Genomic DNA, 15,964 nt, shown 5'->3' on the forward strand with positions numbered 1-15,964 from the left:
CCCTTTCCTCTTTAGCCATTCACGCATCTTTTCATCCTACATAGTTGTGTTTATCTTTATACTTTACACCTCTTTAATTCTGTATGCATCCTCTTTGGTTTGAAGCTGGCACAGTACTTACAGTAGAATATCTTTGGCTTCCCTCTGACAACGATGCCTGCATCCTTGCTACCCTCCCTGTTTTCCTTTTCCTTTCCCTGTTGCTTCATAACCTGGGTTGTGAGTAACGGAATCTACTTTTTGTTCTACCCTTTCTTTCCCCTCTCTCCTCCCTGATGAAGAAACATTTGTTCCGAAAGCTAGGAACGTAAATTTTCGGTTCTGTTTTTTGTGTATCTATTGGCTGTACTTTTCTTTTCTTTAGGCGGTCTGGGAATGTTCTTTCCTCCTGTATTTGATTTATCAGGAATGTGAAAGGCTTTGTCAGGTATTCAGAAATATATTTAATAATTTTAGGAGACATACCATCCAATACCTCTGGATTTTTGTTTTTTAAGGATCTAATTACATTGATGACTTCTGACTCATCTGTATGTGCTAGAAATATACAATCTGCAACTTTTTCTGGAGCTTTTTATGTTATTTTCTATTTGAATTTTCAGTTCTTGACCAACCCATCAACTACAACTATGTAGTGTTGACTGAAAGTTTTACATTTAGCTATGTTCCATATTTCGTTGTGTTCCTTCCCTTGTAAGTATGATGTTAACAAAAGCTGGTACAGTTTTATTGTAGCTGGCTTTGGTCTCCCTTATCATCCTTCTATAAGCTTTCTTAAGTCTCTATTGTCCTCACCATTTGACTTTAAATTTGTCCTCCTGATAATCTTTATATATTCATTTTAATTTTTGTCGGCTTTGAATAATTTTTTATGTGATAAGATTTTTATTGGGCTTGTTTTGTACTTCCTGACATACCTTTGCACAAGTAATATTTACACAGTAATTCATAGTTTAACAAAAAATTACCCAACTCTCTTCTATAATTTTCACCATAAATCCCATCCCATGTTTTTGTTTCCTCCAAAACTTCCAAGATGTTTAAGTTTCCTGGTTTGTTCTGTCTTCATTCTATCTTCATTGCCCACAACATATGCTGTATTATAGTGTTTATTGTATCTGTACACCTTGTTGTGTCTACAGGTTGAATGAGCCTAAAATATCAGGGAAGCTTATTGCACAAACATTTTCTCTTATTGTATTAATACTAATGCCACATGCTATTATTAAAAAAATGAATTTTCTGGTAAGTCTGCCTAGTAATACCTCAAATTCTAAGAGGAAGCTGTCCACCATTGAGCTTTGTGAGTTGTATATAACCGGCACAAGACCTTTTTTTCCTAGGAACTGCATTTGTATGGCTGCTGCTGTGAACACTAGTTCTGCGTAGTTAGGTATGTGATAGCAGTACAGTCCATTACATTACAATCAACATTATAGTTACCCCACAAGTTTTTTGTTTACTTCTACAATAATGTGCCGTTTTTAGTATTATGTGAAACAAATACTAACAAAGAGATAGAGGAGCTGGCCATTACTTACCTCAGCTCAGTACAGCTGATAGATAACTCAAAACAGAACAGAAAATTTACATTCCTAGCTTTCGGAACTTTGTTCCTTCATCAGGGAGGAGAGAGGGGGAAAAAAGGGAAGAAGGGAAAGTGGATTCAGTTACTCACAACCCAGGTTATGAAGCAACAGGGAAAGGTATTATGTTAGATTATACACCATTATTTCATTTTCCTTTAGCCCATTCTCTGTCAGTTGCTAACATTACATCAGTTTCATCAGATTTGTTGGAAGGATGTAGTACATTTTGGTGAAGTACTTTAAAGTTGTAATTCTTATCAACAATTTTTTTCTTTCTTGCTCAGCCTGTGATTTGTTTATACAGTCTTTTGTAACACAGAGATGGTGCCCTTACAGCTGTGTCTAAATTATTAATTATGTTATTAGTATATTATTTTCACTCACACCACATCACTTGGGTGCTTTCCCGTCCTCCTTCCTCCAACTGAAAATTCAGTTAATCCGGCAGTTGACACTGTTTGTTTTCTCTGTGTTAAATGTAACACATACTGCTCCGTTGTACATGTCCTCGAGGGTTTCATTTGCCTTTTTAACTAAAAGTTTTAATATTTTATCAGTGACTAGAATGTTGCTGTCATGGAAAAAGAGAAGTTTTTCTCCATGGTCTATATTGTCAGGAAAGTCAACAAAGTAGGAAGAGAGAGATTGTACTTCTGTTAAGATAACACAATAAGTTTCCTACAGGCATTCTGGCCTGAGCTTCCAGAGTTGCCGGTCATGTGTGCGTGAGGGTTGCTTGCTTGTGTGAGTGAATGGTGTGTGTTTTTCTTTTTTTTTTATGAAGGCTGTGACTGAAAGCTCACATGTAAGCATCTTTTAACTGTGCCTGTTTGTAACTCAGAGTGTTACCTTTACAGTGAGTAGCAATTTATCTTTTCCTACATTGTTGATATTTCTAACTGGAGTTTCCATTGTTTGATTGTCTGGAAAGTCATTGATCTACATTAAGAACAGAAGTACTCCAAATATATTCTCATTAAGGGCACCTCTGTTAATAGGTTTAAATTGGCAGCATCTGAAATGTTGCATCCTATTTTCCACATTTGACTGGAACCAATTATTAGCTATTCCTCTTATACATTGTACTTGTAGTTTATTTAGTAATATTTTACAGTCAACAGCGTCAAAAGCCTTAGGGCACATCCAAAAGTAAGAAAGTGTGACAATCTTCGATGTTTATTTAAGAGCTTCAATTACTGTTTCTGAAAACCCTCTTATGGATGATATTGTTCTGCTACCTCAGAAGTCAAACTATACTTCATTAACAAAATTAATGCAGGAATAATACATGTTGGAGGGGGAGTAGGGGTGGTGGCAAAAGATCCTAATTTTTTCATCCTCTGAAAAATTGAAAGCAAAACAAATATTTCTACGTACTAACATAAAATTGCTAGCTAAATCCAACAACATTCCCTCATCCCCCCCCCCCCCCCCCCCAAGATAACTTACTCATTGCTTCTGGAATATCATAAAACAATACTTCTCCAAAGATGCATTATTTCAATAATAATATTTCATTGCTTATTTCAAATTTCCTTTTTGTTGATTTCCAAAATCCAACAATGTTAAGTCCAGGATGGAATAATGACAGTATCATTGAAAGGATAGTTGCTGCTAACCATAAAGCAGAGATGCTGAGTTGCACGTAGGCACAACAAAAAGACAGTCAAACAAGTACACTTTTGGCCGAAAAGGCCTTCATTGGAATTAGACAAAACAAACACACACACACACACACACACACGCAGAGATATATATATATATTTAAAAAGAAAGATGATGAGACTTACCAAACAAAAGCGCTGGCAGGTCGATAGACACACAAACAAACACAAACATACACACAAAATCTAGCTTTCGCAACCAACGGTTGCCTCGTCAGGAAAGAGGGAAGGAGAAGGAAAGACAAAAGGATATGGGTTTTAAGGGAGAGGGTAAGGAGTCATTCCAATCCCGGGAGCGGAAAGACTTACCTTAGGGGGAAAAAAGGACAGGTATACACTCGCACACACACACATATCCATCCATACATACAAGACACAAGCAGACATTTGTAAAGGCAAAGAGATTGAGCAGAGATGTCAGTCGGGACGGAAGTACAGAGGCAAAGATGATGTTGAAAGACAGGTGAGGTATGAGCGGCGGCAGATTGAAATTAGGAATTAGCGGAGATTGAGGCCTGGCAGATAGCGAGAAGAGAGGATATGCTGAAGGGCAAGTTCCCATCTCCGGAGTTCTGACAGGTTGGTGTTAGTGGGAAGTATCCAGATAACCCGGACGGTGTAACACTGTGCCAAGATGTGCTGGCCGTGCACCAAGGCATGTTTAGCCACAGGGTGATCCTCATTACCAACAAACACTGTCTGCCTGTGTCCATTCATGCGAATGGACAGTTTGTTGCTGGTCATTCCCACATAGAACGCTTCACAGTGTAGGCAGGTCAGTTGGTAAATCACGTGGGTGCTTTCACACGTGGCTCTGCCTTTGATCGTGTACACTTTCCGGGTTACAGGACTGGAATAGGTGGTGGTGGGAGGGTGCATGGGACAGGTTTTACACTGGGGACGGTTACAGGGGTAGGAGCCAGAGGGTAGGGAAGGTGGTTTGGGGATTTCATAGGGATGAACTAAGAGGTTACGAAGGTTGGGTGGACGGCGGAAAGACACTCTTGGTGGAGTGGGGAGGATTTCATGAAGGATGGATCTCATTTCAGGGCAGGATTTGAGGAAGTCGTATCCCTGCTGGAGAGCCACATTCAGAATCTGATCCAGTCCCGGAAAGTATCCTGTCGCAAGTGGGGCACTTTTGGGGTTCTTCTGTGGAGGGTTCCGGGTTTGAGGAGATGAGGAAGTGGCTCTGGTTATTTGCTTCTGTACAAGGTCGGGAGGGTAGTTACGGGATGCAAAAGCTGTTTTCAGGTTGTTGGTGTAATGGTTCAAGGATTCCGGACTGGAGCAGATTCGTTTGCCACGAAGACCTAGGCTGTAGGGAAGGGACCGTTTGATGTGGAATGGGTGGCAGCTGTCATAATGGAGGTACTGTTGCTTGTTGGTGGGTTTGATGTGGACGGACGTGTGAAGCTGGCCATTGGACAGGTGGAGGTCAACGTCAAGGAAAGTGGCATGGGATTTAGAGTAGGACCAGGTGAATCCGATGGAACCAAAGGAGTTGAGGTTGGAGAGGAAATTCTGGAGTTCTTCTTCACTGTGAGACCAGATCATGAAAATGTCATCAATAAATCTGTACCAAACTTAGAGGAAGCCTTCTTGGTTACCCAGGCCTGCCAACCCAAAGTTTGGTACAGATTTATTGATGACATTTTCATGATCTGGTCTCACAGTGAAGAAGAACTCCAGAATTTCCTCTCCAACCTCAACTCCTTTGGTTCCATCGGATTCACCTGGTCCTACTCTAAATCCCATGCCACTTTCCTTGACGTTGACCTCCACCTGTCCAATGGCCAGCTTCACACGTCCGTCCACATCAAACCCACCAACAAGCAACAGTACCTCCATTATGACAGCTGCCACCCATTCCACATCAAACGGTCCCTTCCCTACAGCCTAGGTCTTCGTGGCAAACGAATCTGCTCCAGTCCGGAATCCTTGAACCATTACACCAACAACCTGAAAACAGCTTTTGCATCCCGTAACTACCCTCCCGACCTTGTACAGAAGCAAATAACCAGAGCCACTTCCTCATCTCCTCAAACCCGGAACCCTCCACAGAAGAACCCCAAAAGTGCCCCACTTGTGACAGGATACTTTCCGGGACTGGATCAGATTCTGAATGTGGCTCTCCAGCAGGGATACGACTTCCTCAAATCCTGCCCTGAAATGAGATCCATCCTTCATGAAATCCTCCCCACTCCACCAAGAGGGTCTTTCCGCCGTCCACCCAACCTTCGTAACCTCTTAGTTCATCCCTATGAAATCCCCAAACCACCTTCCCTACCCTCTGGCTCCTACTCCTGTAACCGTCCCCAGTGTAAAACCTGTCCCATGCACCCTCCCACCACCACCTATTCCAGTCCTGTAACCCGGAAGGTGTACACTATCAAAGGCAGAGCCACGTGTGAAAGCACCCACGTGATTTACCAACTGACCTGCCTACACTGTGAAGCGTTCTATGTGGGAATGACCAGCAACAAACTGTCCATTCGCATGAATGGACACAGGCAGACAGTGTTTGTTGGTAATGAGGATCACCCTGTGGCTAAACATGCCTTGGTGCACGGCCAGCACATCTTGGCACAGTGTTACACCGTCCGGGTTATCTGGATACTTCCCACTAACACCAACCTGTCAGAACTCCGGAGATGGGAACTTGCCCTTCAGCATATCCTCTCTTCTCGCTATCCGCCAGGCCTCAATCTCCGCTAATTCCTAATTTCAATCTGCCGCCGCTCATACCTCACCTGTCTTTCAACATCATCTTTGCCTCTGTACTTCCGTCCCGACTGACATCTCTGCTCAATCTCTTTGCCTTTACAAATGTCTGCTTGTGTCTTGTATGTATGGATGGATATGTGTGTGTGTGCGAGTGTATACCTGTCCTTTTTTCCCCCTAAGGTAAGTCTTTCCGCTCCCGGGATTGGAATGACTCCTTACCCTCTCCCTTAAAACCCATATCCTTTTGTCTTTCCTTCTCCTTCCCTCTTTCCTGACGAGGCAACCGTTGGTTGCGAAAGCTAGATTTTGTGTGTATGTTTGTGTTTGTTTGTGTGTCTATCGACCTGCCAGCGGTTTTGTTTGGTAAGTCTCATCATCTTTCTTTTTAAATAAATAAATATATATATATATATATAAACAAAGATGATGTGACTTACCAAACGAAAGCGCTGGCAGGTTGATAGACACACAAACAAACACAAACATACACACAATATTCAAGCTTTCGCAACCAACGGTTGCTTCATCAGGAAAGAGGGAAGGAGAGGGAAAGACAGCCCTATTTCCTGATGAAGCAACCGTTGGTTGCGAAAGCTTGAATCTTGTGTGTATGTTTGTGTTTTTGCGTTTACAAATGTCTGCTTGTGACTGTGTATGTGCGGATGGATATGTGTGTGTGTGTGTGTGTGTGTGTGTGTGTGTGTGTGTGTGTGTGCGTGCGAGTGTGTACCTGTCCTTTTTTCCCTCTAAGGTAAGTCTTTCCGCTCCCGGGATTGGAATGACTCCTTACCCTCTCCCTTAAAACCCATATCCTTTTGTCTTTCCTTCTCCTTCCCTCTTTCCTGACGAAGCAACTGTTTGTTGCGAAAGCTTGAATTTTGTGTGTATGTTTGTGTTTGTTTGTGTGTCTATCGACCTGCCAGCGGTTTTGTTTGGTAAGTCTCATCATCTTTGTTAGAGGGAAACATTCCACATAGGAAAAATATATCTAAAAACATAGAAGCTGTAACTTATCAAACAAAAGCATTGGTATGTTGATAGAGACAATATAAACAATAAAAAACACACAAACAATTTTCAAGCTTTCACAACCCAAGGTTGCTTCATCAGGAAAGGGGGAAGGAGAGGGAAAGACGAAAGGATGTGGGTTTTAAGGGAGAGGGTAAGGAGTCATTCCAATCCCGGGAGCAGAAAGACTTACCTTAGGGGGAAAAAAGGACAGGTATACACTCGCACACACACACACATCCATCCGCACATATACACACACAGGCAGACATATGTAAATGCAAAGAGGTTGGGCAGAGATGTCAGTCGAGGCGGAAGTACAGAGGCAAAGATGATGTTGAATGACAGGTGAGGTACGAGCGGCAGCAACTTGAAATTAGCGGAGGTTGAGGCCTGGTGGGTAACGGGAAGAGAGAATATATTGAAGGGCAAGTTCCCATCTCTGGAGTTGCGTCATCTGTCCAATGGCCAGCTTCACACATCCGTCCACATCAAACCTACCAACAAGCAACAGTACCTCCATTTTGACAGCTGCCACCCGTTCCATATCAAACGGTCACTTCCCTACAGCCTAGGTCTTCATGGCTAAAGAATCTGCTCCAGTCCTGAATCCCTGGACCATTACACCAATAACCTGAAAACAGCTTTCACATCTCGCAACTACCCTCCCGACCTGGTACAGAAGCAAATAGCTAGAGCCACTTCCTCATCCCCTCAAACCCAGAACCTCCCACAGAAGAACGCCAAAAGTGGCCCACTTGTGACAGGGTACTTTCCAGGACTGGATCAGACTCTGAATGTGGCTCTCCAGCAGGGATACGACTTCCTCAAATCCTGCCCTGAAATGAGATCCATCCTTCATGAAATCCTCCCCACTCCACCAAGAGTGTCTTTCCACTGTCCACCTAACCTTCCTAACCTCTTGGTTCATCCCTATGAAATCCCCAAACCACCTTCCCTACCCTCTGGCTCCTACCCTTGTAGCCACCCTCGGTGTAAGACCTGTCCCATGCACCCTCCCACCACCACCTACTCCAATCTGGTAACTCGGAAGGTATACATGATCAAAGGCAGTGCCACGTGTGAAAGCACCCACGTGATTTACCAACTGACATGCCTAGACTGTGAAGCGTTCTATGTGGGAATGATCAGCAACAAGCTGTCCATTCGCATGAACTGATACAGGCAGACAGCGTTTGTTGGTAATGAGGATCACCCTGTGGCTAAACATACCTTGGTGCACAGCCAGCACATCTTGGCACAGTGTTACACCGTCCGGGTTATCTGGATACTTCCCACTGACACCAACCTATCAGAACTCTGGAGATGGGAACTTGCCCTTCAATATATTCTCTCTTCCCGTTACCCACCAGGCCCAACCTACGCCAATTTCAAGTTGCCGCCACTCGTACCTCACCTGTCATTCAACATCATCTTTGCCTCTGTACTTCTGCCTTGACTGACATATCTGCCCAACCTCTTTGCATTTACATATGTATGCCTGTGTGTGTATATGTGTGGATGGATATGTGTGTGTGTGCTAGTGTATACCTGTCCTTTTTTCCCCCTAAGGTAAGTCTTTCCGCTCCCAGGATTGGAATGACTTCTTACCCTCTCCCTTAAAATCCACATCCTTTCGTCTTTCCCTCTCCTTCCCTCTTTCCTGATGAAGCAACCTTGGGTTGCGAAGATTGAAAATTGTGTGTGTGTTTGTGTGTTTTTTATTGTTTATATTGTCTCTATCAACATACCAACGCTTTCGTTTGGTAAGTTACAGCTTCTTTGTTTATGGTGAGTAACAACTATCCTTTTCATAATGTGGTGAGCAGCAACTGTCCTTTTCATAAACCTTGAAAAAACTACCCTTGAACAATTAAGAATGTGTTTTCTTTACTGACTGTTGTGGCTTTTTCAATATTGATGAGTTATTTAACTGATGTTTCTCTTCCAGATTTTCATTTGAAAAATGGCTATTCAAGAACTTCCTAAGAATGTGCAATCATTAATACGCTCGAGTATTTCGGTTCCAAGTGTATCACAAGCTGTGATTGAATTGGTGAGTCCTAAGAATTATTTTATAATACAAAAAACTAATTCTTGGTGCAGTATCGTGTAATTTATGGTCTAGTGATGGGTTAAAAGTGCCATTCACCCCCCAACCCCAGTCATCTGACTGGTTTGATGTAGCTGCCACTATTTACTCTCCTCCACCAATATCTTCTTCTCAGCGTAGCACCTGCATCCAGTATCTACAATTATTTGTTGTATGTATTCTAATGCCTGTGTTTCCTTAAAAGTTTTATTGTCTCCATTTTCCTGTTGTACCGCAGAAACCATTCCTTTATATCTTAATACTGTGCAATAATTATATCCCTTCTTCTAGTTAATATTTTACATATAGTACTCCTCTCACTGATTCTTTGGAATACTTCATCATTTCTTATCTATCAGACCACTAAACTTTTAACTCTCTTCTGTAATAGTATATCTCAAACATTTTGGGCGCTGAAGACCTTGCTGTCGTGCGCCCAAACACCCCTCTACTACTACTACTACTACTACTACTCAAACATTTTGATTCTCTTCTGTCAGTTTTCCCACGATCCATGATACACTCCATACAATGCTGTGCTCCAGATGAACATTCTCAGAAATTTATTTTTCAAGTTTAAACCTATGTTTGGTAGTAGTAGACTTCTTTTGGTGAGGAATGTTCTCTTTATGTGTGCTGTTCTGCTTCTTATAGCCTCCTTGCTTTGTCTGTCAAGCACTATTTTGCTTCCTGTGCAGCAGAATTCCTTCACTTCATCTATTACATGTCCACTAGTATGATGGTGATTTGAATGTTCATCTCATTTCTCTTACCCTGTAATACTTTAATCTTACCTTTGGTTTACTCACAATCCATGTTCTGCACTCTGTAGACAGTTCATCCCATTCAACAGTTCTTCTAATTGTTCATCACTTTCAGAGAGCTGTCATCAGCAACTTTTAATCCCATTTTTGAACTTTCTGTTTCCTTTATTGATTCTTTGATGTAATGGTTGAACAGTAAAGGACAAATGCTGAATTTATGCTTAACAGTTAGTTTCACATTCCATGGATCATTTTGCATCATAAATCATGGTATGAATTATTTTACATTCACAATGCAAATTGAAATGTAAATGTGGCTGCATGCTGAAAGTTTATCAGTTGTTTTTAAAGAAAAGAAGAAGAAGAAGAAGAAGAAGAAGAACAGATGTGAGTTAGTAATTCCCACCCACTATCTTTTACACATTACAGTAATAGAAAGTCTTCTACAGAAATGAAGGAGTTGTCAAGGAGAAACATTTTCAGTTTGTTTTCATATTGTACTATGCTGTCTGTTAGACATTTTATATCCTTGGGTAAGTGTTGAAAAATTGTAGTTACAGCCTTTTTAGAGCTAAAAAAATTATAATGTGCAGTAATGAATGTAATTTTTCCTTCTGGTAGTGTAATTAGGTACATTATTTTTCCTTTCAAACTGCAGTAGTTTATTTACAACAAACTTCCTGAGGGAATAAATGTACTGTGAAGCAGTAGTCAGAATGCACAACCCTTAAACAGATGTCTACTATATGACTGCGGGTGAGCACCATGTATTATTCTTACACCATGTTTTTGAGGTATAATGAAAACTTTCCTTCTTAACGATGAGTTAACTCAGAACATTATTCCATATGACATGACTACTGAATGAAAATATGCAAAATATGTTAACTTACTGATTTGTTGTCTCCCCCCCCCCCCCCCCCCAAAAGTGATTCTAAGTGCACATGTGGCTGAACTAATTTATTTTAGGAGCTCCAAAAAGCATTTTTTTTTTTTTCAGTTTAAATTCTCATCAATAAGTGAACATAAAATTTTTGATGTTTCTACCATGTTTATTATATTCTCACCATGTGTTACATCTATCGTTGATGTAGTACTCCTAGATGTGCACAGCTGAATATGTTGTGTCTTTTTTAAATTTGATAGTGAGACCATTAACAGAAAAGCAGCCAAGCCAATGATACTTTTAAGAACTTTGTTTATCTTTTCTTCTGTTTCTGTGTACGTTCTTGGATTGAATACAATACCAGTGTCATCTGCAAAAAGAATTAATTCTGCTTGTTACATTCTAGATGGAAGCTCACTTACATATATGAGGGACAATAGTGGGTCTAAGGTTGAGCCTAGGGGAATCCCACATGTGATTTCTCCCCAGTCAGAATAACGTTCCCAACTATATTGGTTGAATTACAGCTTTTTGCATTCTGCATTCTTTTTGTTAGACAGGGCGGTATGCATTGGTTGGCTGTACTATCACCCCATAAAACTTCACTTTTTGTAGGAGAAAACTGCATACAGTCAACTGCCTTAAATAGGTTGCAGAAAATATCAACTGGCACTAATTTATAATTTAATGCTTGTAAAATTTGGCGAGTGAACATGTAAATGGCATTCTCAGTAGAACAACTCTTCTGAAATCCAAACTGTGATTTGCTGCTGACATTATCATTGCTCAAGTGAGATACTAATCCAGAATACATCATATTCTAAAAAAAATTGGAAAATGATATCGGCAGTGAAAGAGATCAATAGTTGTCAACGTATCTCTTATCACATTTTTTAAATAGGTTTCTGACAATGGCATATTCCAGTCTCTCTGGAAAAATGCATTCAGTTAATGATGCATTACATATTTCTGATGAGATCGGGCTTATTGTATGGGAACAAATCTTTAGTATGTAATAAAATGAAACACCTACAGCCATCCTTTTGATGTTATTTATTATATGGCTACCAGTTTCAGTGATTCAGTACACTATCTTCAGGCCTTAATTGACACTGAGGGGGTTAAATCCTATCATATACACGATACCGTCAGTGGCCAACATCTATGAACTGGTTTTCACAGACTATAACAATGATGTGTCTCATACCATCAGCTACCAACTGTAGGTGATCCGTTTTATTACACAAGTGAACGGCCGAAGTCCTCAAACCTTCAGTCGGAAGGATGGACGTACAAAAAATCTTTAGTACTCTACTGGAAACACTGTCAAAACTAGACGAGGTTTTATTCTTGGGAGAATATGTAATTTTCTTAAGTTCAGAAGAAGTTGGCGATGCGTTCATATAATTGAATTTTATGAGAGTTACTTTTTCAACATATTGCTAGTAGTAGTAGTAGTAGTAGTAGCAGCAACTTTATTCAGCCGTGGATCTCTTTCTACTAGGATATAGGACAACAAAATTTAGATCAATTTAAAATAAGCTAATTCGTATAAAAATGGTTCAAATGGCTCTGAGCACTATGGGACTTAACATATATGGTCATCAGTTCCCTAGAACTTAGAACTACTTAAACCTAACTAACCTAAGGACAGCACACAACACCCAGTCATCACGAGGCAGAGGAAATACCTGACACCGCCGGGAATCGAACCCCGGGCGCGGGAAGCGAGAACGCTACCGCACGACCACGAGCTGCGGACAGCTAATTCGTATACACATATATTTACAGACTTCTTGTTAGAGACTATCATTAGATTTACTCCTGGTATACAATACTTTTGTTAAAAAATAACTTATTAAATAACGTAATGCCACACTGTTCACTCGTATCTCCCTATCAGTCACTGCACACACTATACACACATTGTTTCATAACACTTCATTCACTACACACACACACACACACACACACACACACACTGGTGATTTGTGGGCCATTTTTTGTACTGCAACTTCCCATTTGCTATCCTGAAAAACTGAGTCAACATCCCTCCATAATGAGTGAGATGTTGAGCTCAGAAAGAGAAAGAGGTGTTAGTATTGTGCTATGCATAGCTTGGGGGTAAGTATTTCTAGAAAGGAAAAAAGAAGGAAAAAAAAACATAAAGTGAAGGTGTTATGTGGAATGTTGGATATTTTATAATCATTATTATTATTATTTATTTGTATACCTTTTTTTTATCAAACCCCTACTCTGTTTTAGCTAAGCAATCCTTCAATGTATAAAATATATTGCATAACAGGTACTCTTTAGCTGCCTTTTTAAATAAGTGTATTTTTGCGATTTCTTTAATCTCTTTTGGCAATTTATTGTACAGTTTTATTCCTTGGTAGAAAATGATGTTTTGAGTTTTATGTTTATTTTTTCTTCGTAAATATAAGTTTAGTCTATCTCTTGTTGCATGGTCATGGACACAGCTGTTTGTGCAGTAATTACCAATGTTATTTTTGATGTGTACAACTGACTGGTAAAAGTATTCACATGGAGCAGGTAAAATCCCCAATGTTTTGAACAGATCTTTACAATGAGCTCGACTAGTATTTTTGGTTATTATTCTTATGGCTGTTTTCTAAAGTTTGAAAATTGTGTTCATATTTTGTGCATTTTTTCACCAAAAAAGAATGCCATAGCTAAGAATTGAGTGTACACATGAATAATATGTAACTAAAAGACACTGCATGTTACACACTGATGATAGGATTCTAAGGGCATAACATGCTGATGACATTCTGTGTGCAAGTACCTTTGTGTATTCACACCACTTCAATGGAGAATCAATATTCATTCCTAGAAATTTTGCATTTGTTACACAGTCTATAGTGGTACCATCTACATTTAATTTAACATTGTCATTTTTCCTCTTCAAACTGAAATTCATGGCATAAGTTTTCTTTATGTTCAATGTCACTTTATTGCTTATTGACCAATCATAAACTTTCTTGAGAGTTTCATTTGCTTTCTCGGCAAGGAGTTCTCTTGTTTTCTCAGTAACTGTAATATTGCTGTCATCAGCGAAGAGAATTTTTTCACCTTGAGTAACACTACTGGGAAAGTTATTGACGTATATCAGGAACAGTATTGGTTCTAATATGCTACCTTGTGGAACACCTATGTTAATGTAATGTGGTTCTGATAAGTGTTTTACTAAATGTTTAGATCTATTTGAAGTATGTGTTATCCCTACTCTTTGTACCCTATCTGTTAAGCATGATCGAAACCAGTCATTAGCTACCCCTCTTATTCCTAATGCTTCTAATTTATTTAATAGAATCTTGTGGTCGACTGTATCAAACGCCGTAGAAAGATCCAAAAATATGCCTGTGACACTCATCTTTATCGAAAGCATCAAGTGCAACTTTTGTGAATTCTACTATGTCTGACTCCGTATTTTTGCCACTTCGGAAACCAAACTGTGATTTGCTTAAAAGATTGTATTTATTCAGGTAATTCATTAATCTGTCTTTCATAATTGCTTCTATTATTTTTGAGAATGGTGACAGCAGGGAAATGGGCCGGTAATTTTCTATGTCTTCTGCATTACCTTTCTTAAACAAAGGTACAACTCTTGCCTGTTTTAACTCCTATGGAAATGTCCCTGATGTGAAGGATTCATTTATTATATTTGTTAAGGGGCCTTGTATAATCGCTATGCATTGTTTTAGTACACACATTGGTACTTCATTTAAGCCTACTGACTTTTTATTTTTTAGTTTTTCAACAGTTTTATTGACTTCAGTCTCTGTGGTTGGAAGTAACATCATTGTATTTAGTGCAACATTATTTACAGGGGTTATATTTTTTGGGGGGCGTTTTTGCTGTAACTTCTCTGCAATACTTGAAAAATGCTCGTTTAAATAGTTTGCTAAGTGTTGTGGATCATTTATTACCTTATTCTTCTCCCTTATCAGTATGCTATTCTGTATTTGTTTGCCCCCCCCCCCCCCCCCCCCCGTTTCCTTTTTTATAATATCCCAGAATGCTTTGCTTTTATTCTTTGCATTATATATTATTTTGTCATTAAATGACTTTTTTGCAGCAGTCAGCACCTTCCTATAGACCTTTTTGTATCTTATGATAGAAATTTAAGAATTCTGGATCATTGCAAATCTTTTTCATGGAACTGAAGTGTTTAAATGTTTGGAAGGACTTCTTAATACGTGCTGTTATCCATCTGTTTTTGTGAGATGTTGATACAGACATGCATACTTTTGGAAATGCCTGTTCAAAGTTCAATTTAAACAATGTGGAGAATTTAGAGAATTTCATATTCATATTGGTTTCCTTATACACTTCATCCCAGCTTTGTTTTTCTAGTTCTTTTGAAAAATCTTTTATTTGTTTTCTGGTTGATGTCATTTGTTTTGCTTGTAGTTTAGGGAATGATTCAATGCCTGATTTTACTGTTGTTATTTGACAGAGATGGTCTGATAGTCCGAGATCTTTTACAGCTACATCACATTTTTCCCTGTCCATATTTGTGGCTACATGGTCAATTACTGATGAAATTGTTGTAGTAACCCTTGTTGCACTATTGACTGATAGGGGCAAGCCAAAACTTTGAATGATGTTTATAAAGGTGCTGCTGGATTCATTTGTGATATTAGTGTTGATGTTAATGTCCCCACGCAGAATTATGTTGACCTTTGTACTTGAGACTTTAACTAGAACTTCTGTTAATTTTTTGAAAAAAGTGTCCACACTACCACTGGGAGATCTATACACACACAAAATGATTAATTTCTTGGCGATATCGAGTCCTGTTAATTCAATAGCTGATATTTCAAAGTGTTTGTCTTCACTTACTGCACTGAGGTCATGTCTTGATTTGAACTGTGTTCCTTTTCTGATATAAATGCATGATCCTCCACCCCTTGAAGTAGTTCTGCAGTAAGAGTTGGCCTTTTCATACAATGATAATACTACATGTTGGATTTCTGTGTCTCTACACCAGTACCCAGTAATACAAACTACTGTGCATTTCAAAGATTGGAGCTCAATTTCTAATAGTTGTATTTTATTTTTTATTGATTGCATGTTTTGATGGAGGATTGTTAAGTCTGTGAAATGACTCATGTTACTCTTTCCAGTGGTTTGTTTTTCTTTGTGACGTCTGGTGTATGTGATATTTGAGTTGTTGAAATCTGTCTTGTGAGTGATTGTTTCAGTATTTT

At 39.4% G+C, this 15,964-nt stretch overlaps 1 protein-coding gene across 1 annotated transcript in view; it reads left to right on the forward strand.

The window, feature by feature from the left end:
- Positions 1 to 15,964, forward strand: part of LOC126188411 (DNA mismatch repair protein Mlh3-like) — a 174,503-nt gene that overhangs the window by 14,062 nt on the left and 144,477 nt on the right. The window contains exon 2 of the mRNA XM_049930014.1: positions 8,940 to 9,044. Within this exon, the coding sequence (XP_049785971.1) occupies positions 8,955 to 9,044 (90 nt within the window). The 5' untranslated portion in view covers positions 8,940 to 8,954. The remainder of the gene's footprint in view (positions 1 to 8,939; positions 9,045 to 15,964) is intronic.

This window comes from Schistocerca cancellata, chromosome 5 (genome assembly GCF_023864275.1).
Source record: "Schistocerca cancellata isolate TAMUIC-IGC-003103 chromosome 5, iqSchCanc2.1, whole genome shotgun sequence".
Lineage (NCBI taxonomy): Eukaryota > Metazoa > Arthropoda > Insecta > Orthoptera > Acrididae > Schistocerca > Schistocerca cancellata.